This window comes from Trichosurus vulpecula, chromosome 6 (assembly GCF_011100635.1).
Source record: "Trichosurus vulpecula isolate mTriVul1 chromosome 6, mTriVul1.pri, whole genome shotgun sequence".
Classification (NCBI taxonomy): Eukaryota; Metazoa; Chordata; class Mammalia; order Diprotodontia; family Phalangeridae; genus Trichosurus; species Trichosurus vulpecula.
The window spans coordinates 6,119,913-6,147,705 of NC_050578.1; the positions used below are offsets into that span (position 1 = coordinate 6,119,913).

Below are 27,793 nucleotides of genomic sequence, written 5' to 3' on the forward strand. Positions count from 1 at the left end.
TTCCTGGCTCTCCTTTATGAAGTCAGATTTTATGTGGATGAAGGTTTACGAAAAATCAGAGTGACTGGGACATCAAAATGGCCTGTTTGCCCAGTCCACAGTGGTCCATCGTGTGTACACAGAGTGAAAGTCCCACAGAACCTTGGCCATGTTTCAGACCCACCTTCTGATGTGTGGCTATTCATGAGTGTGTCTGCTGATTCCTTTTATGAGGAAAAAAAGTAACTTTAGGCAGTCTTCCAAAGATCAAACGCAAGGAAGGAAAATGAAACACTTCTTTGAGTTTCAAATACCTTAAGCCATAGAGTGGTCATGGGTCCGAGATGATGCACAGCCCCCTCCCTGACACATTTTCTCCACCCCCTCATAAATATATTTTAAGCTGGGGGTGAAGGGTAGAGTCTTTCCTTCCTGCTTGTGGGATTCCATATGCTCCATAGCAGTTGTAAATATGGAAAAATGCTTCTTTTTCTACCTCTTCATATTAGTTCATAATGTACTACCTTGGTGTACAGGGGATGAAGAGGGATGAATTTGGAGCAGGAGCAATCTGAGTTGTAATCCCTGCTCCATCCCTTACCAGTTATGTGACCCTGCTCAAGTCATTGGACCTCTCTGAGTCTCAATTTATCCCTCCACAACTTCCATTAACTTCTTCATAGCTTGGAATGTGAGTTGTTCTTTCTCTTAGTATTTACCTGAGAGCACTGTTCATAGGATCATAGGTTCAGAGGCACCTTGGAGGTCATGAGAAAGCCCTGAAACAGTAGGGGAGAGAGAAAGAGAGAGAGAGAGAGAGACAGAGAGAGGGAGAGAGAAAGAGAGAGAGAGAGAGAGAGAGAGAGAGAGAGAGAGAGAGAGAGAGAGAGAGAGAGAGAGAGAGAGAAGAAAGAATGAGGAGACAGAGAGAGGCAGAGATAGAAAGAGACAGAGACAGGGAGAAAAAGGAGAGAAGGAGAAAAGGAGGGGAAGTGAGAGAAAGAGAGGGGAGGAAGAGAGGAAGGGAGGAAGGAAGAGAGAGGGACAGAGACAGAGAAAGACACAGAGACAGAGAGAGGGACAGAGACAGAGAGAGAAGGCATCATAAGCCAGGCAAGGCAAACTACCACCACCACCATCTTGACCATCACCTCCCCTCAGACCTGGAGGAAGTCCAGCCGCCTGAACCCAACAGCCTTATCTTCCAACCCACCAGACCTTCTTCTAGCCCAACGCCTGCAGCTACCAATGAGGGAACAAATCATGGTGGAGAAAGGCTCACCTTCCCATCCCTAACAGCAATAACTGCTGACCAGCTGCTCCCAGCAGGCAGATGAGCACTGGAGCCATGGGATTGTCATCACTCACTACAGCGCCAGCCCATAGTCATTATTAAGGGAAGCAACTCCTGTGGAGAAGGGGCCAGCTGCCTCCATCAATTGGCCACTCACAGGACAGGCAGATCTGCCTAACAGAAGCATCTGAAGCACCTTGAGGGCAGACAAGAGGCTATTTCTCCAGGCAAGTCAAACCATTATCATCTTGGCCACTGTCTCCCCTCAGATCCTGAACCCAAGGGCCCTCAGTGATCATCCCAGGAAGCAGCCCCTGGGAGGCTGCCCCCTGGCCATTGCTCTCACAGGGGCTGCATCCACACCTACAGAAGACCCAGAAAAGAAGGTTCTTGCCACCAGAGACCTTGGCACCGTCCAATGGTTCAACATCAAGAACTCCTATGATTCTATCAGGGGAAATGCCGTTAAAGAAGACATAGCACCATCAGCTTTGATGCTGACCCCTAAAAACCAAGAGACTTCCATCTGACTTGCAGGTGAAACCTTCCCTGGGTGATGTCTCCCTCCCTTGAAATGTGAGCTCCTCAAGAGCAGGGACCTTCTGACTTTTCTCTTTCTATCTTTAGCTTGTGGCACAGTGCCCCTTCCCCATCCCCCCACCAGTAAACATTTAATAAATGCTCTGTGTTCACTCATTCATCTCACCCATCTTCCTTGTACAGAGGCAGTACAGGAACCTGACAGGGAGTGACTTACCCAAGGTCACACACAGTAAGTGGTAGAGTCAAGATTTGAATCCAGGTCTCCTGACTCCCAGCCTAATTCTTTTTACCCTGCACCTGCTCATTCTCAAGGAAGGTGCTTTGGGAATCCTGACCCCGTGGAGGCATGAGCTGTTCCTAGCACTAGGTCCCTTTAGAACCCTCCATCTAGAGCTGGTGGTGACCACAAAGACCATCCAATCCAACTCACTTATTCTACAGATAAGGAAACTGAGGCCTGAGGAAGCTAGGTGACATGCTCAAGGACACACAGGCAGTAAGCATCAGAGGGGAGATTTGGACCAAGGTTTTCTGACTCTAAAGTCAATGTTCTTTCCATGGTCCCATGCTGCTCCCCCTCCCCATACTTAGTGCCATGGCTGAAGTACAAGTACAAACCCTGTCCTATTTGCCCAGCTTGTGCTGAGCATGTTTTAAGTGGACAGAAAGTGTGAACTGGAGTGTGAAGGTCCTGTCTATGCCACCTATGCTACAGAAGTGGGAGATCCCAGGTTTAGACAGACTGGGTACGTTTTAGGGTTACCGAGTCTTTTTCCTTATGAGATCAAGAGAGCCAAGGGACTCGGACTATTTTTGTCTTTTTCTCTCTGTGTACCAGTTTCTGTCTGTCTGTCTGTCTGTGTCTGTGTCTGTGTTCTGTATCTCTCTGTCTCTGTCTGTCTGTCTGTCTCTCTCTCTTGGTGTTTCTGTCTCTCCTTCTATCTCTCCACCCCCTCACCTTCTAATGTCTCTGATGCGCCTTCCCTCTCTCCTTGTTTCTGTGTCTCTAACTGTTTCTTTCTTCCTTCCTTCCTCCCTCCCTCCCTCCTTCCTTCCTTCCTTCCTTCCTTCCTTCCTTCCTTCCTTCCTTCCTTCCTTCCTTCCTTCCTTCCTTCCTTCTTTCCTTCCTTCCTTCTTTCCTTCCTTCCTTCCTTCCTTCCTTCCTCCCTCCCTCCCTTCCTTCCTCTCTCTCTCTCTCTCTCTCTCTCTCCTCTCTCCTCTCTCCTCTCTCCTCCCTCATAAACATATTCATGAGCTACAGCAGAGAGGGCGGCAGTTGAGGAGGGACTTAGAGAGAGAGAGAGAGGGAGAGGAAAGAGGGAGGGAGAGGAGGGAGGGCGCTCCATGCCTGCTTGCGCAGCTGATCCTTCTTTGGCAGCCGCCCTGAAGCTGAAGCCAGCGCACATTTCCACAGGCACTCACCGGGACTGGTGCCTCTTGTTCTTGCTCTCCATGCTGGTTGGCCCCCTGAGTAGAGCACCATGGGCACGGGGGACTTTCTCTGCATCTCCATGACCGGAGGGGCACCCTGGGGCTTCCGCCTGCAGGGTGGCAAGGAGCAGAACCAGCCTCTACAAGTGGCCAAGGTAGGCAGCGCCCTACCCTGTGAAAGAGCAGGGAAGTAGGCAGGGGAGCCCTGGCCTGGGGCAGAGAAGGAGATGCCCGCCGACACAGCCATTGGAATCTTTCAAGGGTAGATTAAGAGCTGGTGATGCTGTTGGACTGGGCTGGGCTGCTACTGTCCTCAATGCCTGTGATTGCTTGAGACAGCGGCAGGACAGGATGCATAGGTACAGACATATGTACAAAGATGCACCCATACATGGGTGTGTGTTGTGGGTACAATCGACAGTTGAGATCAATGCATTTCCCCTACCTGAGACGGGGAGAGGCTGATTGGGGGCATTTCTCATTGAGCTCTTTGGGAGGGTTTAGGACTCTGAGGTTCAGAAGCTCAGTTCAGCTGAGTCTTGGACAAGTACCAGGACCATCTAGGTCCCCAAAGGAGAAAAGATTTTGCTGTAGGACATAAGCCATTAGCTGGGTGACCTGGGATCTCTTGGGAGATACCTGGAGTGGCACCCATCCTTCAGCAGTCAGCCATAGGCCAGTTTAGGGCAGGGCACTGGGGACAAGATGTCACAATGCTTGTGTCACAGAGTGTCCTTTTAATGTTGATAGGCACAAAATCCATTAGCAAATAGCTCGTTTGTTCTGTTCTACAGGGTAGAACTGCACTGACTTATGGGCCACCCTATACGTAGAGGAGATCAAGATGTTATAAGGAAGGTATCTTAAGTAACTCAAAGTTCATTATGTAAGAGTTTCATCTTTGGCTTGTAAAATGTGCATTGTTCACTTCTTAGATTAGAAGGTAGTCTAAGAGAGTTTATTCATGCCCAAGCTTATGTGGCCTTGTTTTTGGACAGCCAGGCTTCAGCTATACTAGGATAATTAAGCATGAACTTCTGTTTAAAATGTAGGAGTCATTTTGCTATAGGAAAGAATAGTCTTCATTATACTTTCTTATTGGCATTTTTAATTTTTTTTTTTTTACCACCATCGGTATGGGGCAGATAGCCCACTATGCTTGGTAATGGTCTCCTCCCTCTCTGCCTCTCCCTCTCCTCTCCCTTTTCCTTGTAAAAACTGGCAGCAAGAAGAAAGTACAACTTTGGTGTGCTTGTGCCATCGAGCTCTCTTAAGAAATAATGGTGGAATCCTGCCACCTAGTGGAAATTTTAAACCAATATCTAACATAAGCAAGACTTTAGGAAAATTCTTGCTTCAATACCCTTATCAGCAAAAAAACTTTGATTTGTACCTCAAATGTGTGCATATTTACTTATTTATAAACTATGTACACGTACTACTGTGCTAATAATTGTGTTCATTATATGAATGTGTACATTACGTAATTATGTATACATTATACATACAAAACATACATTTATAAGGGATAACATAAAGATGAAATAATGCTTGATCCTAGAGAGTCATTTATTGAGTCCATGGGGAGTTTATCGAGTTGGGGACTGACTTCATGAGACCTGTACTTGAGGAATAATCACTTTACAGCTGTGTGGAATATTGACTAGAGACAGGCAGAACCATGAGGAGGCAATGATATATGTTGGTCAGGAGCGAGGTGCAGGCAGGCCCTTTACGAGGGTGGTAGCTGTGTGAATTGAGAGAAGGGAACAGATGTGAGAAATCTTGAGGATATAGGATAGTAAAACTTGGGGAAGGATTGGATTGTGGGGTCAGGACGATTTGGGGTCAAGAATGGCTTGGAAGAGGAGTAGGTTTGGGGTGGGGTTGGGGGGATAGTGTAATGAGGTCTGTGATGCCGTTCATCCGTGCCTGAGCATCCTACATGACTCACTCTGTCCCACCCAAAAGGAACGGTCTTAATCTCTGGCCACGGCCTGCCCAGAAGCTCCTGCCAGAGCCCTGAGGCAATCTGGGAAGGCAGGGTATGGGTGATGGTGGAGGGATTTTAGCTGCTCAGCTGGTGGTATAGCTTTTTTTTTTTTTTTGTTATATTTCAGCCATTCAGTTGAGTCCTATACCGCCGATTCATACTAGAACCAGAATTAGGCATAAGTTGTAACCAGTCTGAGGGGTTGATGCCTAGAGCCGAGGCAGGTATGTCAGGTACTAGCCCAGGAGAGGAGGCCAGCTGGGGGTGGGGTCAGGGGCTGGGCAACGTTGTTGGGGAAAGATGGAAGACAATTGTGAAGTTGGGGGTAGAAAAATGAGGTTGCGTGGAGATGAGTCCCACCCACCCCCCAAAGCTCTTGTGTCAGGGTTGGAGCGTTATTCATCTTCCCACCTTCCATCTGAATGCCCATTAGGTCACGTCACACCCCACTGGACCACGCCACAGATGCCCCACTGCGGGTGGAGGACCCCACTTTGGATCCCATTGATCTAGAGCTGAAAGGTCTCACAGATCAGTGGGTCTAGCTGTTCCATTTTACAAAAGAGGAAGCAAAGGAATTAGCCAAGATCATATAAGGTGCTAGCGAGTGGTGAGGCAGGATTCAAAACCAGGACTTCTGACTAGAAATACAGTGTTTCATCCCCTAGACCATATCATTTCTACCATTTATTTTCCTTTTCCAGTGAACAATGACACACAGTGATAAAAGATACAAAGTGAACATTGGTAACCAGAGGTTGCTAAAATCATTCTCACAGGGCTCAGAATAAACCAAGGGAGGGTAGCTCAGGTGCCCTACCTTGTCTCTGCCAGGTGAGGTCACTAGTTACCCTCAGCTGCCAATATCCAGTGATTGGTTGGCATAGAGCCAGTCTGAGAAGAGTAAGCTCACCGCATAGTTGTCCAAACATGGCACCATGCATGCTGGTTAAATGGAACAGAGGTGGGAGAAGGGGCTGTGAGGAGGGGATCCTGGGGAGAGGTCGTATGCCACTGGGTGCTTACTCACACCATGCAAGCAAGAAAGCATGCCCTTGGCCACAACCATCCAACACAGATGATTGCCTGCTTGGCTTTTCCTCATGCTTGCCTCTAACCTGTGTCATCCTGTGTGTGTCAGTACAGCTTATTCATAATCAGTAGCCTGAAAGCTGAGGAGACTCAGGCGTTCTGATTGTTGGAGGAGAACAATATACTCCTCTGTTTACCATCTATTTTTATATTTCTAATTTATCTTTCCATTCAACTTCTCAAACTCGACCCTTAAATTTATTATTTTCCAAGAAGTTTTCTTATTTAATTCTTTTAGGAACTTAAACACAAACAGATAGAAGCATTTCTCTATACATAGTGAAAGACAAAAAATAGATTGTATATTAAACCATAAATCTTTCTTACATGTTGCCTGCTTTTTATTTTTAAAAAGGATGTAATAAATTCAGCATGTTACTTTCAAAACTGCCCTACTTATCTATGCTTTTTCCTGAATTTTTATGTGTTCTTTGTGTATTTTTAAAAACATTTCAGTGGCCTTCCTTTTTTTTTCCTCCTCCTTCCTCCTTTTGCTCCTTTGCTTCCTCCTTCTCCCTTCTTCTTTCTCTTTCTTTCTTTCCTTCCCTCTCTTCTTCTTCTTCTTCTTCTTCTTCTTCTTCTTCTTCTTCTTCTTCTTCTTCTTCTTCTTCTTCTTCTTCTTCTTCTTCTTCTTCTTCTTCCTTCATTACCACTCTATGACTTGGATCATAGCTCCTAAGCTATGATCCTCTGATTGTAGCTATGTCCTCCTTAGCATGATGGAGAATAAGTATACCAGGAAGCCACTTTCTGCCCAGGCACAAAATTTTCTTTCCATCTTGTCTGAGGGTTCAGCCTGTTCTTTGTCCTAGCCTGCTTTGGCCATCTGGTGAAGGCTATGTAGCCCTTCTCAGAATCATGGTTTTAAGCACATAAAGTAAAACACAGAGGATTACAAAGAAAGCCAATTACATTGAAATGCAGTTATAAATTTTTTTTTTAAATAATAACTTAATGGACCCCAGAGTAAGAAGGACTGAAAGGACTCATAGTAACTTATTAGAACCAAGTCCCATCCATTACTGACTTTATCCAAATTGGGGAAAGACCATGTGCTATATACAGCATTCAGTAAATCAGCACTTACCTGCTATGTGCCAGGCATTGGGCTAGGCACTGTGGGTACAAAGACAGTGAATGAAACAGTCCTTACTCAAAAGGAGCTTATACTGTAACAATCACTTCACCAATATAGACATGTGTTTGGGGCGGGGGCTTCTGAGTTTGGCTCAAAGCCTTGCCAAATGTGCCAGCCTCCAGTATTACAGAGGCCAGTGGTTTCTGATGAATAGCTCAGTCGATGCTGGAGAGTAGCAGGGGACAAGCCCCTCATTCTGTTTCTGCTCTGGGGCCCCAGTAGGCCTTGAAACAGGCCAGTGGAACAGGAGACACTTGACCAAGAAGGGGAGCAACAAAACCACACATGGGGTCTGAAATAGCCAGTTGTAGGAATTTTCCCCCTTCTCCTAATTTCTGGGAATAATGACAGTCTACAAAAAGTGAACCCACTGAGAAAGACTTATCTTCTGCTCCTTGGTCTGGGTCCCACCCACAAGGGCCTGAAGCCTCCCCGTGAATTCTATCCTGGCAACATCTTGGAGCCTAGTCCTGTGGAGATGTACTCAGGCAAGCATCCCACTCATCTGGTGGCCTCAAGTTGCTGCTGCCAAATCCCCTCCTTTTGAGGATCACCCGTCCCTGATATTAATATCCACAGAACTTCTCGTCAGCCAATGAGTTCAAGGTTTGTTTACGAAACCCTTTGTTTTTGTTTCCAAGAGAAAACTGCAAGAGTCCCAACCCCTACCCAGCAGGTTCTCTGTGGCTTCCAGGGACTCTGGTGCCTTTTAGGGTCTTTTCAGGCAGTCGATCTGGTGGAACATGAGACAAAAGATCATTGAAGCGCAGGCATGTGAACCCAGGGTCGTAAGATTTGCAGGGTCATAGAGAATAGGATCACAGATTATAGCTGGACAGGACCTTGGAGGCCATGGGGTGGAGTCAGGAGACAGGACTTAGCAGCTCTGACTTGAGGAGCTGCTAAGCGAGAGAAAGGCTCTTCAGCTTTGCAGGCATTAGGTGAATTTCATCAGGCACAGTCACAAGTAGGAGAATTCATCTTGTGGGTACATCCTTGTCAAGGTTGAGCAGCACTTTCATGGGAAAACTCTCTTTTGAAGGACTTCCACTTGAATAGAAAGGCTTTCTCTGAACAGAATGTGGACCTTGGTCTTACTACAAAAGCCTGGGGACGTTGAGAACCTGACAAGCTTGGGGGTCGGTGGCAGCAGTGCATTGTGTGTGCAGGTATTTTAACACTCTGAAAACGTAATTATTTTTCCTCTCCCAACAACACGTAGGCTGAAAGTAGAAAGTCTGCAGCCAGTTTACTCCTGGTACCATTTTATACAGTGAATGTAATTCAAGCAGTTTCCCTCCTCAACCCTTCAAACTTCCCAAGTGTTTATTCTTAAACACAAAGAAGTTTGGCCAGATGATCTCTGAGGTCTACCTCAGCTCCAGCGCTGTGATCCATCCCCTCCACCTTTGAAAAAAGATTTGGTGATGCCTTTGTTCACACAAAATTCATCTCCTGTCATATGAGCACAATTAAAGCCTCCCTGATAATAAACAAAAATCCCCAATCAAAATTGGAATCAAAAGGAATTATCCTCTTTAACAGCACATCAGATTAATTAAATTTCATTAATAAGCATTTGTTGATACATTGATAATTCCATGAAAACAAATTCAATTTTCCCTCTGCTGCGTGCAATTACTATGTTGGGTATAAAAAAAATGAAAACTTTCCTCATCTATAAAGTGAGACCATACAGCATGATCAGACTCCTCTAGGGACCCTTCCGAATGACAATCTTAGTCTGATCGTGGGACTTTGCCCTCCAGGTGCTTACCTTCTCCTGGGCTTGGACAGATAGAACATGAGCACGGACAAGTATATACAAAGGAATCTCAAGAGGGAGTGGCTGCTAATAATAGCTGGGGGGATCAGGCAAGGCTTATTGCAGGAGGTGACACCTGAGCTATCTTTGAGGGCTGCAGGAATTCTAAGAGGCAGAGGGGAGATTAATGACCACCATTCTTTTCAGGAAGCTCCAATAAGTAAACCCATCATGCGGATTTGACCTTGACATTCTGAACAAATATGTTACTTCCCCAAAGTTATTCGTCCCAAAGGCCTGCAATGAGTACATTGGGGACTTTGCATCATCTGCCAGCAGCCAAGAGTGTCAAATAAAGCCAGCTCAGGGATGCAGCAATTCCTAAGGGGAGTAAAAAAGGCAAGATAGACAATACAGTTGGGAGGATTTTTAGGAAAGGAGTCACCTTTCCTACCATGCCAAGGATGGCATAAACTTCAGGGTAGACACGCTTTGGGGAAAGAGATGCCTGATTGGTTGGGGTGTGTGTATGTGTGTGTGTGTGTTTGTGTGTGTGTGTGTGTGTGTGTGTGTGTGTGTGTGTGTGTGGACTTCATGTGGAACTTTTAAGCACTTTCTGAAACTAGGTTTCTATTTTAGAACACAAACCATGACAACTGTATGCATGCATGTATGTATGTGTATTCATGTATGCATGCATGGATTTACAAGTGTATTCTAGGGCTCGTGTGAAAAGGAAGCATTAGTTCTAGACAATCTGGGTTCAAGTCTTGCCTCTGACACTCAGTGCTGAGGCTTCAGTTTCCTCATCCCTAAGATGAAGTGGGGTTGGACCAGATGACCTCTGAGGTGCATCCCAGCCTGAGATCTATGATCCCATAATCCAAACCCTCCACCTTGTAAAAAAGATTTGGGGATGTCTTTGTTTTTACACAACAGTCATTTTCTGACCTATGGCCATAATTAAATTAAAATTAAATTAATAAAATAATAAAATTAAAAAAAAACAAAGATACTTCATCAAAACTGATCAAAGGAATGATCTTGGCAGCAGATTCTACATCCTGCTCCAGGAACCTCCCTGAATATCTTTACAGGAGAGGAAATTGTGTTTCATCATCCCTTCTCTGGGACTAAGCTTACTTATTACGATTAAACTGAGCTTGGAGGCTTTTCAGTATTGTTTCCATTTCCATTATTGTAGTCATTGTGTGTACCTGGTTCAGCATCCTTCACTCTGCTTCAGTATCCTTCACTCTGCTTCAGTTCGTATGAGCCTTCCAATGTTTCTTTGAATTCTTCCTATTTTTCATTTCTTAAGGAATGATAATACTCCATCAATCCGCATACTAGGATTTATTCCAGAAAAATCTATTTAGATATTGAGAGAGAGAGAGAGAGACAGAGAGACAGAAAGAGAGAGAGAGAGAGAGACAGAGAGAGAGAGAGAGAGAGAGAGAGAGAGAGAGAGAGAGAGAGAGAGGGAGAGGGAGAGAGAGCATTTACTTATTAAGTGCTGTGTCAAGCACTTTCTTCCTTTTCCTTCTTGTTTCAATATTTTGGGTCCTGCTTCCTTAGAATGGATGATCCCAGAGCTGTTCCAGGACCTATTCTTTTGCATCAGTCTCTTCTGAGAACCTTTTGTGAAAGGTCATACTTGGTCAGGCCTGTGTTTCCAGGAAGGATATTGATAAGCTGCAGTAATCAAGGGGATAAAAACCAGCATAGTGAAGGGTCCCAACTTCAGGTGGTAGGAGGAGCAGTTGAAGTACCTGGGGGTGTTTAGCTTGGCAAAAAGAAGCCTTGAGGGCAGCAGGTCTTCCAGTTCTGAAACTGTAGGATTCTGTGATTCTTTTCCGTAAGCCTCCCCAAATCCTCCAATAGAAATCATACCCAAAGTACCCTTTTCTGGATCTTTTGATATCTAGTGAATGTCATTGCAAATAGGGTGGCTGGTTGTTATTCCTCACTACTCACTCAGCCCACCAATTTTCTCTTCATATTTATCCTCATAGATACATAAAAATGTATTATACTTATTCTCTTTATATTTTTTCAGTGTCTATTTATATGAGAGGTTGTATGGTGCAGTCGATAGAGAGCTCACATGCAAAACCAGGCACACCTGGGTTCAAGTTCTGCCCATTGGCTGTGGGATCCTATCATCTCTTAGAGGCCCAGGAAACTCTCAAAATCTAGCTTGCAGAGAGTCTGACCTACACTGGTAGAGGGAGTATAATCACCTGGGGGCTCTTTTTACCAACAAAATCATAGGTTCAGTGCTTATATACATATCAATCTGTCTGTCTATCTATCTATCTATCTATCATCCATATCTCTCTATCCATCTGTCCTATCTATCCATCTATCCATCATCCATCCATCTATCCATCATCTATCTATCTATCTATCTATCTATCTATCTATCTATCTATCTATCTACCTATCAGCCATCCTGTCTATCTATCCTTCTGTTTATATCTCTATATAGACATAGATAAATAGAAAGATATCTATAGAGATAACTATATGTATAGAGAGATTCTACTTTATACATAGATTAGACAGAACTTGATCGCTCCCTGGATAGAGGAAGCGTTTATTAAGTTCTTACTGCGTGCATTGTATTGTTCCAAGTGCTACAGATACAAATAGAAGCAAAAGGAAACATAGTCGCTTCCCTGGAGGAACTAACCTTCTAGCTGGGAAGAAAACACAAAAGAGAATGGGGAAGGGAATGGGGAAGGGAAGGAAGGTCTCGAGTGGGGGTCGGGGTAAAGAGGTGTCCCGGGCTGGTCCCGGCTTGAAGAGGCCGTGCTGGCTGGTCTGGACGCTTCCTCAACTGGAGGGTCAGAGGGATGCACCAGACTGAGGGAGAGGCCCCAGAGGGGGAGGCAGCTACTGGCCAAGCTCCGAGGACCACCCACCTCTGGCACCTGGCAGTCACTGTTTGGTTTATCTCATTGGCAAACAAGAAACTTACAGCCTTCTTTAAAATGGTGTTAATGTTCTCCACATTATTATAGACAGTGATGGAGGAGGGGCTGAGTGTTTCCTTCAGTTTCTAAGGCTGTCTTCTGGCACACTAACAAGTGAGGTTGTTGTAGACAAACCCCCTCCGTTTATGATCGTCAAGGGAAAATCCTGTAACAGGAATGTTTCCAAGCTCCTGGCAGGGGACCCACCTACTCTTTTCAACAAGTATTTGGAACAACAATATTCCAATGCCATATAATGCTCATTGTGAATGAGTGACCCCGGAGCCTTCCCGCACCCTCTCCTTGGGGCCGGTGGTTGTGAGCTCCAGGCGGCATCACGGCTACAGGAAGCCTGGCTGTACATCCCAGGCCCTGGTTTCTGCTTCTTTGCTGCTGTGGCTCTCCTCCTGCTGAACTCCCCCATTCTTGGTCCCTGCAGAACATGATGGGTGGGGGGAGGAAGCTCCCTCCCCTTCTCTTCCCTCCCCTCCTCTTCCCTCCCCTCCTGTTCGCTCCCCTCCTTTCCCCTTCCCTCCCCCCCTCCCCTCCCCTCCTGTCCTCTCCTCTTCTCTCCTCCCAAAATCCCAAATGGGGTCATAAAGAGTCAGACACAACTGAACAACAACAACTAGGAGAGAAAGGGGCTGTGATCTGTGAGTGGAGATCCCATACTGATCCAACTTGAGACCTTGGATGGTTCAGAAGACAAGGGTTCAAATATTGCCTCCGCTGCAGGTTGTCTTTGTGACCCTGGGAAAATTGCTTCACCTCTCAGGGTTGGGAAACTCAAAGTCGTAGAGAAGGTGCTGATCAGAATAGGGAGAAGGCATTCACTCAACTGGGGTGTTCTCCAGACCGGTGAAATCACAGCTGTCGTCTCTGCTTGTGCAATTCTTTAAAAGATCCTTAGAATACCAAATGGGAGGATTTTTACAAAGAAAAAATATTGACAGCATGAGAGGATTGTTAGTGACTGCCTGAAGTTAAAAACTCCTCAGAGAAACTCAAGGACACCGTATCTTTTGTGTATGTTTCAATTACAGGCTCCCTCCCAGTGGGAACATTTTCCAGAATATTATGTTCGTTACCTTCGGCATTTTCTTGGTCTGCTTATCTCCCATTCTTTTCTTCTTATGAAAATGCAGATCTGGCCAAAGTCACAGCCAGGGAAGCTGGCTTTAAACTGCATCTGACATTTATCAGGGGCTGTCAGATCGGGAGGGAGATAGGACCCTTATTCCTGCCCAGGGTCCTTTTGGGTTGGACCCTGGCCTGCTCTACTGAGATGGAAGTCAGATGTTGTTATGAAGGGGCCTCCTCAAAGCCAAGTGGTTAAGGGAGCACAGAGAAAGCTGCTCCTTGAGGGGTTTTCCAAGAGAGATACTATGTCTAAGGTTATGTAACAAAGCCTGGCTGTTCTTCTTGGGCCTTCGTAGGCTCTCCTCCTCCGCTTCCCATGATCCTTGTCTACACTTGGATCTGGAACTGAGCAGGGAATCTTCCTGGACCTGGAGGCATCAGGAGGATGGAGGTGGAATCCTAGCTCTGTCTGACACTCAGTGACTGTGGGACCCTGGGCAAGTCACGTGCTCGTGTTGCTGGGATATGGCGTGAGGGCAGAACTCTTGGACTTTGAGTTATTATTCATTTTCTCACCAACTTATTAACTCACAGGAATGAGCGTGCACAAAGTCATTGAATTTCAGAGGCGCAGGAGACCTTGGAACACGTCTAAGTACGATCCAAAGCAGGAAATCTGCTATGGCGCCACACTCTGCAGTGAGCTGTTACCAGCGACAGTAACTTGAACTTACACAGCCCTTTAAAGTCTGCGAAATGCTTGAATGATAATAGCTAGCATTTACATAAGGCCTACTGGGTGCTAAGCCCTTTACAAATCTCATCTCTTTTGGTCCTGAAGAGAAGGGCGCAGTATCATTACCTCATTTTACAGTTGAAGAAACTGAGGCGGGTAGAGGTCAAGTGACTCGGCTGGCATCACACAGCTAGTAAACGTCTGAGTCTGGATTTGAACTCAGGTCTTCCCTCCTCCAGCCCAGAGCTCTGTGCACTATGGCGCCCCCTAGCGGCCTGAGTTCAAGTTCCATTCCTGACGCTGGCTTTCAGACTGGGCGGCTTAATCTCGCTAATATCCCAGTTTCTGCATATGTGAAGTTAGAGAGTAGCACTTGGCCATCTCTAAGTCTCTTTCAGCCCTTGACCGATGATCACGTGATTGTCTGGCTGTCAGGATACTTGCTTCGGCATCCTGGCTCTAACCGTTACAATAGTTACATGGCTGTGGACACGCCTCTTAACTGTCCCCAGCCTCACCGTTCCCATCTGTAAAATGAAGATAAAAATGCACATTATACCCATCTCATAGGGTTTCTGTAAAGAAAGCACCATATATCCCTTAATGCAATGTATTACAATTACTTGATATTCTTCAAGCATCTGTCAAAAGCCTACGATGTGCCAGCCAGGCAGTGAGGACACAAAAACACAAATGAAGTCATTGCTAACCTCAAGGAGTTTACACGCTGCAGGGCGCAGGGAAGGTGTCACAGTATATCCTCTTGGAGGGTTAGGGTGTAGAGGCTGGATCTGTGATTTCATTGGGTAGGGAATTTCTGGGGAGGAAAGCCCATCTACCAATGCAGGCTGGCACCTTCTCTCCCACTTAGGGTCTTAGAGAGTTGCCTAGAGCACTGAGAGGGCAAGTGACTTACTCAGGGTCATACAGCCAGTACATGCCACAGGGGGACCTGGAGCCTGGCTATGCTATCACATTTGCCTTTCTTTACATATAAGTAAATACAGAATACTTTTTCACATTAATTCCTACCCAGCTTAGAAATACAATTAACACTCTGTATAACAAAAATGCATTTCAAGAAAACTTTAATGAAAATGTGCTATAGGAAGTGGATTGGATGGGTGATTTCATTGGCAGAAGAACTCCCCCTGCAAACGCTAACCAGTACCTGCTGCAGAAACTTATTCCTTAGAGATACTGAAATGTCAAGTGACTCATCCAAGGTCATACAACCAGTGTCTGTTACAAGGCAAGGCTTGAACCTCCGTATTCTTGACCCCCAGACTGACTTCCTTTCTGCCATGCCATGATATCTTTCTAATGCAACATATGGATAAAATTATGGAGTTAGGCACCTTCCTCTGAGCAAGTGCATATTCAAGGTCCGAATGCTGTCTGCTTCTGGCCCGGGAAGGCTTTGTGTTCCATCTTTCTCTTCTTTGTCCCGACCAGTCTGTCACGGCCCCTATCACTTGTCTAGAATGCCCCCGAATAGCAATGCCAACCCCTGGCCAACTGCTAGCATTCTAGAGCTGACTCTGTCCTCCTTGCTGAAAGGGCCCATCTCTGGGTCCCAGATCGTTCTGTTTCGTGGTCAAGTTAACTCAAACTGCCCCAGTCTGCTGCATAACTGCTTTGCTCATTGCAGTCAGCTGGAGAAACTCAAGTATCCCCAGGTGTACCAGTATACTAGTCCACAATGACGCCTGTGGAGAAGGGGCCTGCCATCTCCACCAACTGCCACTGACTGGACAGAAGGGAAAACAGGAGGTGCCATACTTGCAGATGTTGTTATGAAGGGGCCTCCTCAACTGCCTCCTTTGGGCCCCAACAATATTAGCCCAGGAGCCTGGACCAAGACCCTTGGTTAGAGCTTTCCTCCAGCCTCCCTCCCCCTCAACTCACCTTGCTTCCAGCCCAGCCTTTGTAGCCACCATCCAGAGAATTAGACCTTATAGACTTGTGTCCTGGCAACTGCCCTTGCAGGTGCTTCCTTCTCTACCCCCTCAGCAGCCACAGCTACTGAAGACCCAGAAAGAATGTTCTCCCCACTGAAATCCTTGGTATTGTCAAATGGCTTAACATCAGATATGGAGATGGCTTTATCAATGCAAACAACGTTAAAGTAGACATTCCCATCCTCTTTGCTGAGGCACCCCAAAGACTTTCCATCTATGTGTGTTGTCTCCCTCAGCTAGAGTGGGAGATCCCTGAGAGCAAGGACCCCCCACTTTTCTGTTTGGATCCTTAGCACAGTTATGTGCACTTAGTAGGCACTTTAAAAACATGGATTAATCCATGCCTTCATTGTATCTCTCTACATGTTCTGTCCTTCACTTTCCTTCAGCCCACTCCCATGTGAATTCTTTGAGGGGAGAGATTATTTCACAGGTCTATCCCTAGTGCCCTGCACAGTGTAGACACTTAATACTTGTTGAATTGGGTTTTTCTCTGTCACAGCTTCTTCCTATGCTCATCATTTCTGGGGGTGGGGTGGGGAGACAAGGTCATACATCATGGGCTTTGGAGCCAGAAGGTCCTTAGAAATAATCTCCTCTCACCCCTTCATTTTGTAGGTGAGGAAACTGAGTCCTAGAAATGAGAAGCGATCTATTCATCATCACTTAGGTGGTAACTATCATACCTGGGGAGAGGGTTCTCTTCCCATTCCCCCATAGCTCTGATGAGACTCTCTTTTTGGAATAATGTGGAGTACTGAACCAGAGGCAAGGGCTAAGGCTGCATGAGATTCAAGTGTTTTCCTCACTTTCTCAATGGGAAGGAGGGACTTCTATCAAGTCTGAAGTCAATCTAATGTAGAAAATCTTACATGTTAGGGTTTGGCCTTTCCAAATAGTGGTAATTACCTTTCATCAGTGATGACTCAGCTATGATGCAGTCCAGCATCTGGAAAATGCCTAAGCCTGGGGATTAGATGTACTAGAGAAATCATATCCAAATGCCGTGCCGCCCCCCGCCCCCCAATCAAAGGAAAAACACAACATGGCCCATTGGATCCTACTTCGCATGAGTGATTATCAGTTAACAGAGCAGCTTTGGGTCTCTCCCTTCCTTGATCCAGAGAGCTGGATTTAGAGATATTTGTCCTGCCTTGAACCTTATGGGTTTCTGTTGCAGAGAATGTTGGTGACCAAGAAGACTTCAAGAAGTCACCCTAGATGGAGTAATTTAAACCAATGAGGCAGAGAGGCAAACATGGTGGGTGCACACAATCCCAGCACCTGATTCTCCCATTCCCAGAAATGACCTTGTAGATGGAGACTCTTAAAGCTAGAAGATAATAAGATCGGAGGTGACCCCAGTGGGAAGGCCAGAACTGAGCAGAGTCAGGGTCAGTCCTTACTGCCCTTAGACTTCTGGCCACTGACTTCACCCCTCTTTGCCTCTTGCTCCTTCTTCCACCCTGTTTTGATGACTTTTCTCATTTACGTACCAGCTTCCCTATTCTTACCATCGGAGTATCATAACTCTGGAGCTGGGTGGACCCCAGAGCTCAGGGAGTCCAGTCCCTCATTTTGCAGATGAGGAAACAGAGACCCAAGGAGGAAAAGTGACTACCTGAGGCCACAGTATTATGCTAGCTAGGATGCCAGATGCCCTCTAGTCTATTCTTTATATACCCAGGATGGTGAAGAGACTTGCCCAAGGTCATAGGCATCAGTGACAGGATTTAACCCCAGGTTCTCTGACTCCAGAATTAGAACACTCTTCTCTGAATCGCTTTCTACAGCAACTTTGAATGATAACATCACAATTTTGAGAGCACTCTGACTTTTTCAAAGCTCTCTTCTTACGCTGACCTTGAGAGGCATGAAGTATCATTAACCCTTACTTCAGAGATTCAATTTCAGTTCAGTAAGGTGCCTTTCACTCTTCCAGGCCCTAGGGATACAATGGCAAATAGGAATTATTTCCTTGCCTCAAGGAACTTCTATTACATGCGCACAAGTAAGCAAATACGCCTAAGTATATATGAAGCAATTTCAAGGATGAGGAAGTATAAATAATGGGTAGGGGAAGGTAATAAAGAAAGGAATCTCATAGGAGGTGGTACCTGAGTCACTCTTGGAAGGAATCAGGGATTCTGGGTGGTGGTAATGAGGTGACAGTGCATTTTGGATATGGGGGTGGGGAGGGAGGGAGCAACATATATAAAAGCCTGGAAGTGGGAAATAGAATATTATGTAGTGATCAGCTCACCACCATTTTGGCTGGAGCAGAGTGCACAAAGGGCAGCAATTTAGAATTAGAATCCAACTAATTGCATGGCAAGCCTACGGAGCTGGTTCATCCATGTATTGGACAGATACTGCTCATGAGTAATGGGTTGGCTCCATATCCAGGAGGGTGAAAGTGGGCAGGATTGCCTTGGAGAAACTCCACAAGGCTTGGAAGATTCCTGCCTTTCTCCCCCGGCATCTTTTTCACACCAATGTTGTTCTAATGGTGCTCTTTGCCTGGCAAAACATGTCCGTGAAGAAGTCAAGTCAGGGGCTGCCCAAAGGGCAATGAAAAGGCACGTAGTGAGAATAAAGAGCATGCAGCAGATTCCCAGTGAAGAAGAATCATGGGGCAGGAGGGCCATGAAATGGACAAGACATTTCACCTCTATGGGCCTCATTTTCCTTCTCTGTAGAAGGAAGGGACCAGACTGAGTGAGCTCAAGGTTCTCTTCTAGCTTTAAATCTAGACCCAATGACCTTGGCTGAGCTTGGCTCTGCTTCTAGCTCGGTGACCTTGGGGAAGGAACGTCAACTCTTTGGACCTGATTTCACAGACATAAAAGGAGAGTGTGGCCTACATGATGTCTCAAGTCCCTTCCAAATGTTTTCCCCAATTTCGAAAAAAATAAAATTTCTGTCATGAACTTAATGAACATTAACAAGTAGGACCAGTTCAATATGCAAAGAAAAAATGGGCCTTGGATAAGAATCTGTGAGATTCTGCTACATCTGACTTGTCTTCCTCTCCCCACCCCCTGCCCTTGTCTAAATACAATTGGCTATTTGGGGGAGTGGGAGAGTATAATTCAAATTTAATGCGAAAATTCCAATGTGTCCTGCTTATCTGTATTCTGTACAAACTTTCTTCTTTCATTTTAAAAATGATTCATTGGCCCTCTTTTCTTCCTTTTCTTCCTTTTTTTACTATCATTATTATTATTCTTCACTCCTCTCTCTGCCCACCCAACCCCCACCAAAAAAAAAAAAGAAAAGGAAAAACCCTCCCTTGAAATAATTGAATAACTCAGGCTGAGCAGAGGTGCACAGTGACTGTGTCCAAACATGTCTGTCCCATCCTGGCACTGCAGATCATTACCTCCCTGCCAAGAGTTGGGGAACATACTTGGCCACCCTTTTTCTGCCGGTCCCTTTGAAACCTCTGTCTATGACCCTAGGATTTAGAAAGCCTAGGTTTGCCATTTATTAACTGTTACCTTGGCCAAGTCATTCACCTGTCCACTTATCCGTTGGGAAATAGAGGCTATTTCTCCATTGGTGTGGTGGTGGTGGAGGCAGAGTATGTTTGTGTGTGGAGAGGTCAATATGGTGTAGTGGAGGGGGCACTAGATTTGGAGTCAGTACAGACGTGGGTTCAAATCCTCCCTCAATACTTAAAAGTTGTGCTGCTTTGGACAAGTAATTTGATCTCTCTGTACCTCAGCTTCTTCATTTGGGGATATAAGAAGATAATGATCTTATAAAGCTCAGCGATCCTCATTTAACAGAGAAGTAAGTTTGGGCCCAAATGAGGGACTTGGACTCATTTGGGTTTAAGGTTTTTCTGCCTCTTAATCTATGATTGAGTGGCCCCTGCCGAACTCTAGTGAGGTTAGGATGAACCTTTGTGTGCAAGGCACTATATGAACACGGGCACTTTCACAAAATCGTTGAGAGAGGCTGGGGAATTCCAGAAGAGAGGAGGTGGCAGAAAGGCCACAATGCCCAAGAGAGGCCTCAGCTTAGGCTGCTGCAGGATGGAGAAGAGAGAACTTCCTGCCGAGGATGAGGAGGACTCTGCCTTGCTCTGAGGATTTGCTGCTCACTCTTCTTGCTCCCGTTTATCATTTGTGCACTGGGTTTTAAAGAAAGCATTTGGTGAGATGAATAGGCCCTTGCCCTGGATGGATGTCCCATTAGACTGAGCTCCTTGAGGACAGGGACTGTCTTTTGTCTTTCTTTGTAGCCCGAGTACTTAGCAGAGTGCCTGGCACATGGTAGGGTATAATAAATATCTGTTGACTGACTGACATCCCAGATGAAGGTGTCGGGCCCTAGAGAGTCATGTGCTCTTGAAGTGACACCTTTCCCATTCCAGGTTCATCCAGGCTTGGGTTAAATAGTGCTTACCACTTGGGTATTTTGTTCTGAAATGCTGTGGTTTGACATGAGAAACCACATGGAAATGGTGAGGCAAGATTTGGGATGGAAAGGGACATAAGTGATCACTGAGTCCTATCTCCTCCTTTAGAGATGAAGAAACTGAGGCAAACAGGTGAAGGGACCTGCCCAGGGTCACACTTCTAGTAAGTGCCTGGGGCAGGATTCAAACCCAGATCTTCCTAGCTCTAAGTCCTTGATTCAACATGTAATTGTACACTGCCTCTCAGTCCTTCAGGAGAGTGTTGTGAGCAACTCTGGCTTCCCTTCCTGAACCCTATCTGGAGCAAGCAAAGCAGAAGGGGCCCCAAGCTGCCTTGTAAAGATAGATTAAGTGGAGGGTAGGGTCGAAGGAAGATGTCAGGCAGAGACCTCAGACCTTGGGACACAAGACCCAGTGAGAGACTCTGAGATGCTTTCTCATGGGAAGAGACCAAGGAAGAAGCCAGAATTTCAGCATGTTGTGAAATGGACAATATCAATTCAGCCCTGAAAAGGCGACAGCCAGGAGGGGGAGAGGGCTGGGGAGCAGCTTGGCTGGAGTGTGGCCATAGGTAGTAGAAGTGCTTCCTGTCTGAATGAACTGGTCTTGCTAGAGAGGTAGCTGCCATTGTCCTTCGCTCAGTCCTCTGTCTTGCAGTGCACTCTTCTACTCCTAACATGCTGAATGCTGCCGGAAGAAACCACAGCCCAAGTCCACTCCAAAGTCCTCTTTTCTGATCTTAACTCACTCCTCACTGCTATAGGGCAATCGTTTTATTCTTCCCTGATTGATTCTTTATTATGTCCCCATTGGTGGCTACTCCAAACCTTTTCTTTCCTTCAGTCCCCACTCGCTCTGTCATTTAGCAAATGACCTCACTTCTTACTTTACTGAGAAAACTGAGGACAGCTGTTGTGTGCTCCTCATCTCACCCTGTCTCACACATTGAAATATCTCTATATTTTGTCCTGTTCTCTTCTCCCTTACTTATGCCTTTAAGAAAGTGAGAAAGAGGTGGATTTTCTCCTTGCCAAAGCTGTCCCTTATGCCTTTTATCTAATTCCTGTGGGTCCTTCAAGAGCTTCATCTGCTTGTCTGTTGGTTTCTCTCCATTCATAGTATGTATTTCCAGAGTCTGTGTTCTGACTTTGATGCTCATATTGTCAGAGTAGGAGTTCTTAACCTGGAGTCTGTGAATTAAAAAAAAAGGTGATGAGGGTATTTTAGTGGACTTTATTTCCTTTTTGATCCTATATATTTTATGCATTTAAAGACATGATTCCTAGAGAAAGGATCCATTGGCTACTCCACACTGCCACAAGTGGCCCATAATACACAAAAGGTTAAGAATTCTTTGAGTAATGCAAAGAAAAATGGATTTGGAATCAAAGGACCAGGTCTCAAATCCCATGTCTATCATTTACTGCCTGTCTGACCTGGAGTACTTCATCTGCGTCAGTATCTTCATCTTGAACATGGGAGGGTTGGAATACCCACCATGTCTAGAGTACAATGGGTGACCATAGGCAACTCACTCATTCTGGGGAAAACTTAGCTTTCTCATCTCCAAAATGGGGATAGCTCTTCCTATAGAACTCACTATAGCAATCATCAGCAATCCTTCTAGACCAAGGGGGTTATTTACCCTTTTTGAGTCATGGACCTCGTAGGTGAAGCCTATGGACCCTTTCTCTGAATTATGGTTTTTTATGCATCAATTAAAATACACAGGATGGCAAAGGAAACTGATTGTAGGGAAAAGATGGTCCTTGTCCTTAAGGAACTTACATTCTAATGAAGGAAGATTACTCACCACAGTCAGTTGAAAAGGAGGGAAGAGTGGTTTTTAAGTCCAGAGGATGTCAGGAACAAGGCCAAAAGGAGAATGAAGGCAGGTGTCAACCTCAGCCCCTCCCTAAAATGGAGGCTCCTGGAAGAATTCACCAATGGAAGAAGGGGGGGTAGACCTTGGGGAGGGATGTCAACATCACCATCATCACCATCATCATCATCATCACCACCACCACCATCATCATCATCACCACCATCCTCATCTTCATCATCATCATCACCACCATCATCATCACCACCACCATCACCATCCTCATCCTCATCTTCATCATCACCACCACCATCACCACCACCATCACCACCATCATCATCATCACCATCATCACCATCATCATCACCACCACCATCACCACCATCATCATCACCACCACCATCATCATCACCACCACCACCACCATCACCATCCTCATCCTCATCTTCATCATCACCACCACCATCATCATCATCACCATCATCACCATCATCACCACCACCATCATCATCATCACCACCACCATCATCATCACCACCATCCTCATCTTCATCATCATCACCATCACCACCATCATCATCATCACCACCACCACCACCATCATCATCATCACCATCATCACCATCCTCATCTTCATCACCACCACCACCACCACCATCATCATCATCATCACCACCACCACCATCATCATCATCATCACCATCCTCATCCTCATCATCGTTGTTGTTATTTCTGCCTCTTGGAATCCTTATCTCCCTCCCTTCCAGGCTCAGCTCAGGGGCGGCCTCCTACAGCAAATCTTTGACTTTGCTTCAGTCATTAGGGTTCATTTCCTCTCCAAACTACTGTGCTTGCTTGTTTGTTTTTATTTTGTACTTCCCTTAGTAGAATGTAAGCTCCTCGAGGCCTGGAACTCTTTTAAGGTTTATTTGTCTATTTCTAGTGTCTAACTAGTGCCTCCCACTTAATTAGTAATTGTTAAATGTAGTTCAATCTGTAACTAAAAGAAAAGCCCCACCAGCCTTAAGGATGTTAACAATCCCGGTAGTTGCAGTTCACCCTGAGAGAGGGAAAAGGATGTGCTGGGTAAGACCACATTGGATAGCTGGTTTCTCTTTGTGCCTACACCACAAATAAACAAACTGTTCCTGGACAGTGCCTTCATTTACTGTTTCTGTCATTCAATGGTGGCGATGCTGGGAGCTTACCCCCCCGAATTCCTGCCTGCTTCGTTTCTCCCTTGACTCAGAGAGCCACCTATCAGCAATCACCTTAAGTTGTAAAGAACAATAAGAATTGTTTAAAAATAGATTTGAAACAAGATTTTACAATAAAATAGTTCCACTGTATTTACTCGTGGACCCAAAGATTTTCCTTAGTTCTCAATTAAAGAAACCATTTTAATGAAAGGGAGTTGGAATGTTGGGTGATCCCAAACACACACACCACAAATATTTTATAACTGGTATTTCTGAAGTCATAGGGTCTTGGTATCTTAGCTCAAAAATAGAGATCTGGGAGGGATCTCAGAAGCAGTCTAGTTCCGCCTCCTCATTTTGCAGATGAGGAAACTGAGTCTGTTCTCTGAATGTGATTCCTATTTGTTGTAGTGAGAAGAGTCCTAAATTTAGAGGCAGAGGATATGGATTCAAATCTCACTTCTGTTATCTGATAAATGAGTGACCTGGGGCCAGATACCTCACTTCTCTGGGCCTCAGTTTCTTTATCTCTAACATAAGGAGGTTGGTATGGATACCTTTAAAGTTCCTTCTAGCTCAAAACCCATGATCATTAGCTAAGCTCAAATATCTTGTGAGTTTGCTCTTTGCAGGTGTGGTTTTTCCATGCCTGTTCACCTGGAATCTCTGCCTCCATTTTTGCTGAGGGCAGTGCTGCTTCCTTTATTAGAGGCTGCTCAAGGCACAAAGTGTGGGGGATCCCTCTCCCCTTGTCGGCTCCCACTATGACCTTCCCAGCTGATGGGGCATCTCAATATTGAGCTGTTGCTCCAGACTATTTTCCTTCCTTGGGGGAGGACATCTGGCAGAAGACAATGTTCAAGCTATCCACTCTCTCTGTTCTGTCATATAGTTTTTCTTCCTTGAACTTGCTTCTAACCTTGACTTTGCATTGTGTGTAACTCAGATCCAAAAGGCAAGCCTTGTATGAGGCATTTCCATTGTTGCAATTTCTAATTCCTGAACCATCCCTGCCCCAAGGCTAATTTGTGAACTCAGTGTGTGGGCGACAGCCCATTTAAGACCATCCATCTTTTACCCTTTCCAAGAGGGACAGTTTTGAAAACTGGGCGGCTCAACCACCAAGCAGAGACACTTCAGGGGTTTATCATGGTTAGTTTGGCCGGATGACATCTGTGAACATTTCCAACATTGTTTCAAAGCTGAGCAGAGCTCACATGAGACAATCCTTTATGAATAGTGAAGAGGGCAGCTGCCCATGAGCAAAACAATTGATTTCCTGCAACATGTAGCCAACTTTTAATGATTCCCATTCCTGCCCCTGCCTTCAAGGTCCAGTTCGAATCCTGTCTCCTCCCTGACACATTCCCCAACTTCAGTAGCCCATAGTGACCTCTCTGGTCTATGAACTTCTAGACCACTCATCTACCACTTAATCACACATTACTCTGTATTATTATTTAACTTTTCCTATTAAAACACAGGCCACATAATTTAGATTCCAACCAGCTCATTTTACAGAAGATGGAATTGAGTGTCATAGAAGGCAAGTGGCCTGTTCTAGGTCATAATGATCATGGCCCCTCCATTAGAGTTGCCAGAAGAAAGGTATGAATGTTACTTCCAAGTTATTCAGTGTTTGAACTCTTACTGACTCCAACCAAAAGGTCTGATCGGGCAAGTTGAAACTTGGAACAACTGGAGTAGCAAAGACTGTCTTCAAACTCATGTGCCTATTTTATCTTTAATGAGAACAGAATACTTAACTCCCAGGTACCAGAATGATCATCAGGACCAATGTCTTGATTATACTAAGTGCATAATTGCTGATCCAAGTCTCCTTTTTACAGAAGATGGTTCTCCAAATATTTGTTGATGATGATCGTGTCTCATCTTTGCCTTCTCGGGGACAAGGATGAGATCTTCTACTCCTTTATATTTCCCAGAATTAGGCTCATCATAGATACTCCATTCATATTGGAGGAACCAATTTTTCACCATTCCCTCAACTTATAGACATTTCAATACTTCTTAGAAGCATATAGTCATGGATCTAGAGATCAAAGAAACCCTAGAGACCACCTACTCCTGTCCCTCTCAGACCTAGAGAGATGAGGTGATTGGCCTAATGTCACAAAATCTTGCCCCCATCATTAGAAGGTTACTAGTCCGTCATTCAACAAACATTTATTAAGCACCAGGGTACAAAGAAAGCAAAGAAAGGTCCCTGTTCTTGAGCAGTAGAAGACATCATGCAAGACCTTATTCATGTAAGTTATATGTAGAGAAAAATGGTAATTTCAGATGTCACTTTTGTTAACTGTGGTGACCCTTGCTGGGGCAAGAAGTTGAAACTTTGAGCTAATTAAGATCCTTAGGTTATTTGTGGATTATAGTTTTCTGTTCTAGACTTCTTTGGGCAGCTAGGTGGGACAGTGGATAGAGTGCCAGGCCTGGAGTTAGGAAGACTCCTTTTTCTGAGTTCAAATCTAGCCTTGGACACTTACTAGCTATGTGACCCTGGGGAATTCACTTGACCCTGCTTGCCTCAGTTTCCTCATCTGTTAAATAAGCTGGAGAAAGAAATGGCAACTCACTCCAATGTCTTTGCCAAGAAAATCTCAAATGGGGTCACAAAAAATTGGACATGACTGAGAAATGACTGAACTGAGACTTGTATTATTTGTTGTAGATAACCCACTCAACAGTTACTAATTGGGTATCTACTTTGCTCAGGGCACCGTGGGATATACAAAGATGAAGAAGATTTGGCCCTGGCCCTTAAATCCAGTAGGAGACATAAAACAGTGAGATAAATTACTTGGATACAAGATAGACTGTACTAAATGCTGTGAGAGGTTTGCACAAAATGCTTGGGGCGGCGGGGGGGGAAGAGGGGGTCAGAAGAAAGAGACATTATTTCCGCTGAGGGTATCAGAGAGGATTTTGTGGAGAAGGTAGCACTCTGGGTTTTAAGGGAATGGTAGAGTCTTAACATTTGAACCCTGGTGATGTTCATTGGCTTCTCTGGAGTTGCTAAAGTGCTTGGAGCAAAGTAGTCTGTGGTACTGGAATAAACATGATCTGAGTGGAGAGGCATGAATAGACCTTCTTGGCTGTTCTCAGAGCCAGACCAGGAACATTATGCTTCTTGATGTTCTCCTAAAGGTCAGCTGTAGGCCAGAGACAACGATCTTTGCAGCATCTTTTCTTCTTCTTTTGTGCTTCTGTTTAGGCTCTTCACTCCCCAAGCAGCTCCAGTGTAAACATTGGGAGTCCCTGGGATTTTCCACTGGGCCCTCTTCTTTGCCAGGGTTTTCTCCATTTCATCTTTGCACCCACTTTTGTAGACCCACACACCACAAGCTAAGTGCCCTGGTCCTGTTTCTGCATTCAAAGACTGTAGGCATTTTTCTCTCTGGTTTGCATGGAGTTTATTTTTCAGAGAACATCCACGGGAAAGAGGGCTATGATTCCCCTGGGGTGGTAGTTCTTTAGACATTTGTGAAGAATCTAATATGTGCAAAGTACTGTGAATCTGAGATGGCCCTGCATTCCTGGGACTTTGAATCTAGAGGCAGAGACAAATATCCATGATACTGAATAGAATGTGAGGTGTGCCAGAAAGATAAACAAGCGCAGGATTCTGACCATCTCTTTGGCAAGATCTTTCCATAAAGGTCAAGAGGGTAATTTTGAAGCCACCTTTAGTGTTACAAGTTAATCATTTTCAATGGCCAGGTCTTTTCTGAATTTACTGGCCACAGAGGAAAGAAATAATGTTCCAGGAGATCACTAGTGTGATGAGGAGAATGGGTAAGCTTGCAGTCTGGAGGACCCAGGGCCATTATGACCCTCCAGCTTCCCAAACACACATCTGGCTCCTAAGATGCCTTTTCTTCTTTCTGCCTTGAGTCATTTTGAAGAGCATTTCCTTATTCTTGGAGAACTGGAGAGCAGTGAGGTCTTGCTGGAAACTTTTGTCACCTCCTTCCAAAGGGAGCTCGGCCTGCAGTTTGCAAATACATAGCACTTATTTGGCCATTATTTGGCTCTGGCAGAAAGTCAAAGCCTGGTCACTGCATGCAGGCCCCTGCCACATGATCCTGTGATGTTCTGCTTCTGATCCTCTTTCATCTTTGTTCTAACACTTGGGACAAGCTGACATGGCAAAGCCAGGTAACAGATTCCCCTTGATGGCACACTGCTAGCCTCGATGGGGCTCCAGAACATGGCTCTATTTCTCTCTAGCACTCTTCCTTCTTTTCTCCTGAAACAAAGCTAGTTTGCTGAACTGTTTGTAATTGTCAATTAGCAGCCTCTCGTCAAAGGCCCAGCAGTCACATCTGTGCTTAA

The 27,793-nt window shown here is 45.3% G+C and overlaps 1 protein-coding gene across 1 annotated transcript in view; it reads left to right on the forward strand.

Moving 5' to 3' along the window:
- The first annotated feature begins 3,241 nt into the window (after positions 1-3,241).
- Positions 3,242-27,793, forward strand: part of SYNPO2 (synaptopodin 2) — a 206,278-nt gene continuing 181,726 nt past the window's right edge. Inside the window, exon 1 of the mRNA XM_036763192.1 lies at positions 3,242-3,402. Coding sequence (XP_036619087.1) covers positions 3,298-3,402 — 105 coding nt within the window. The 5' untranslated portion in view covers positions 3,242-3,297. The remainder of the gene's footprint in view (positions 3,403-27,793) is intronic.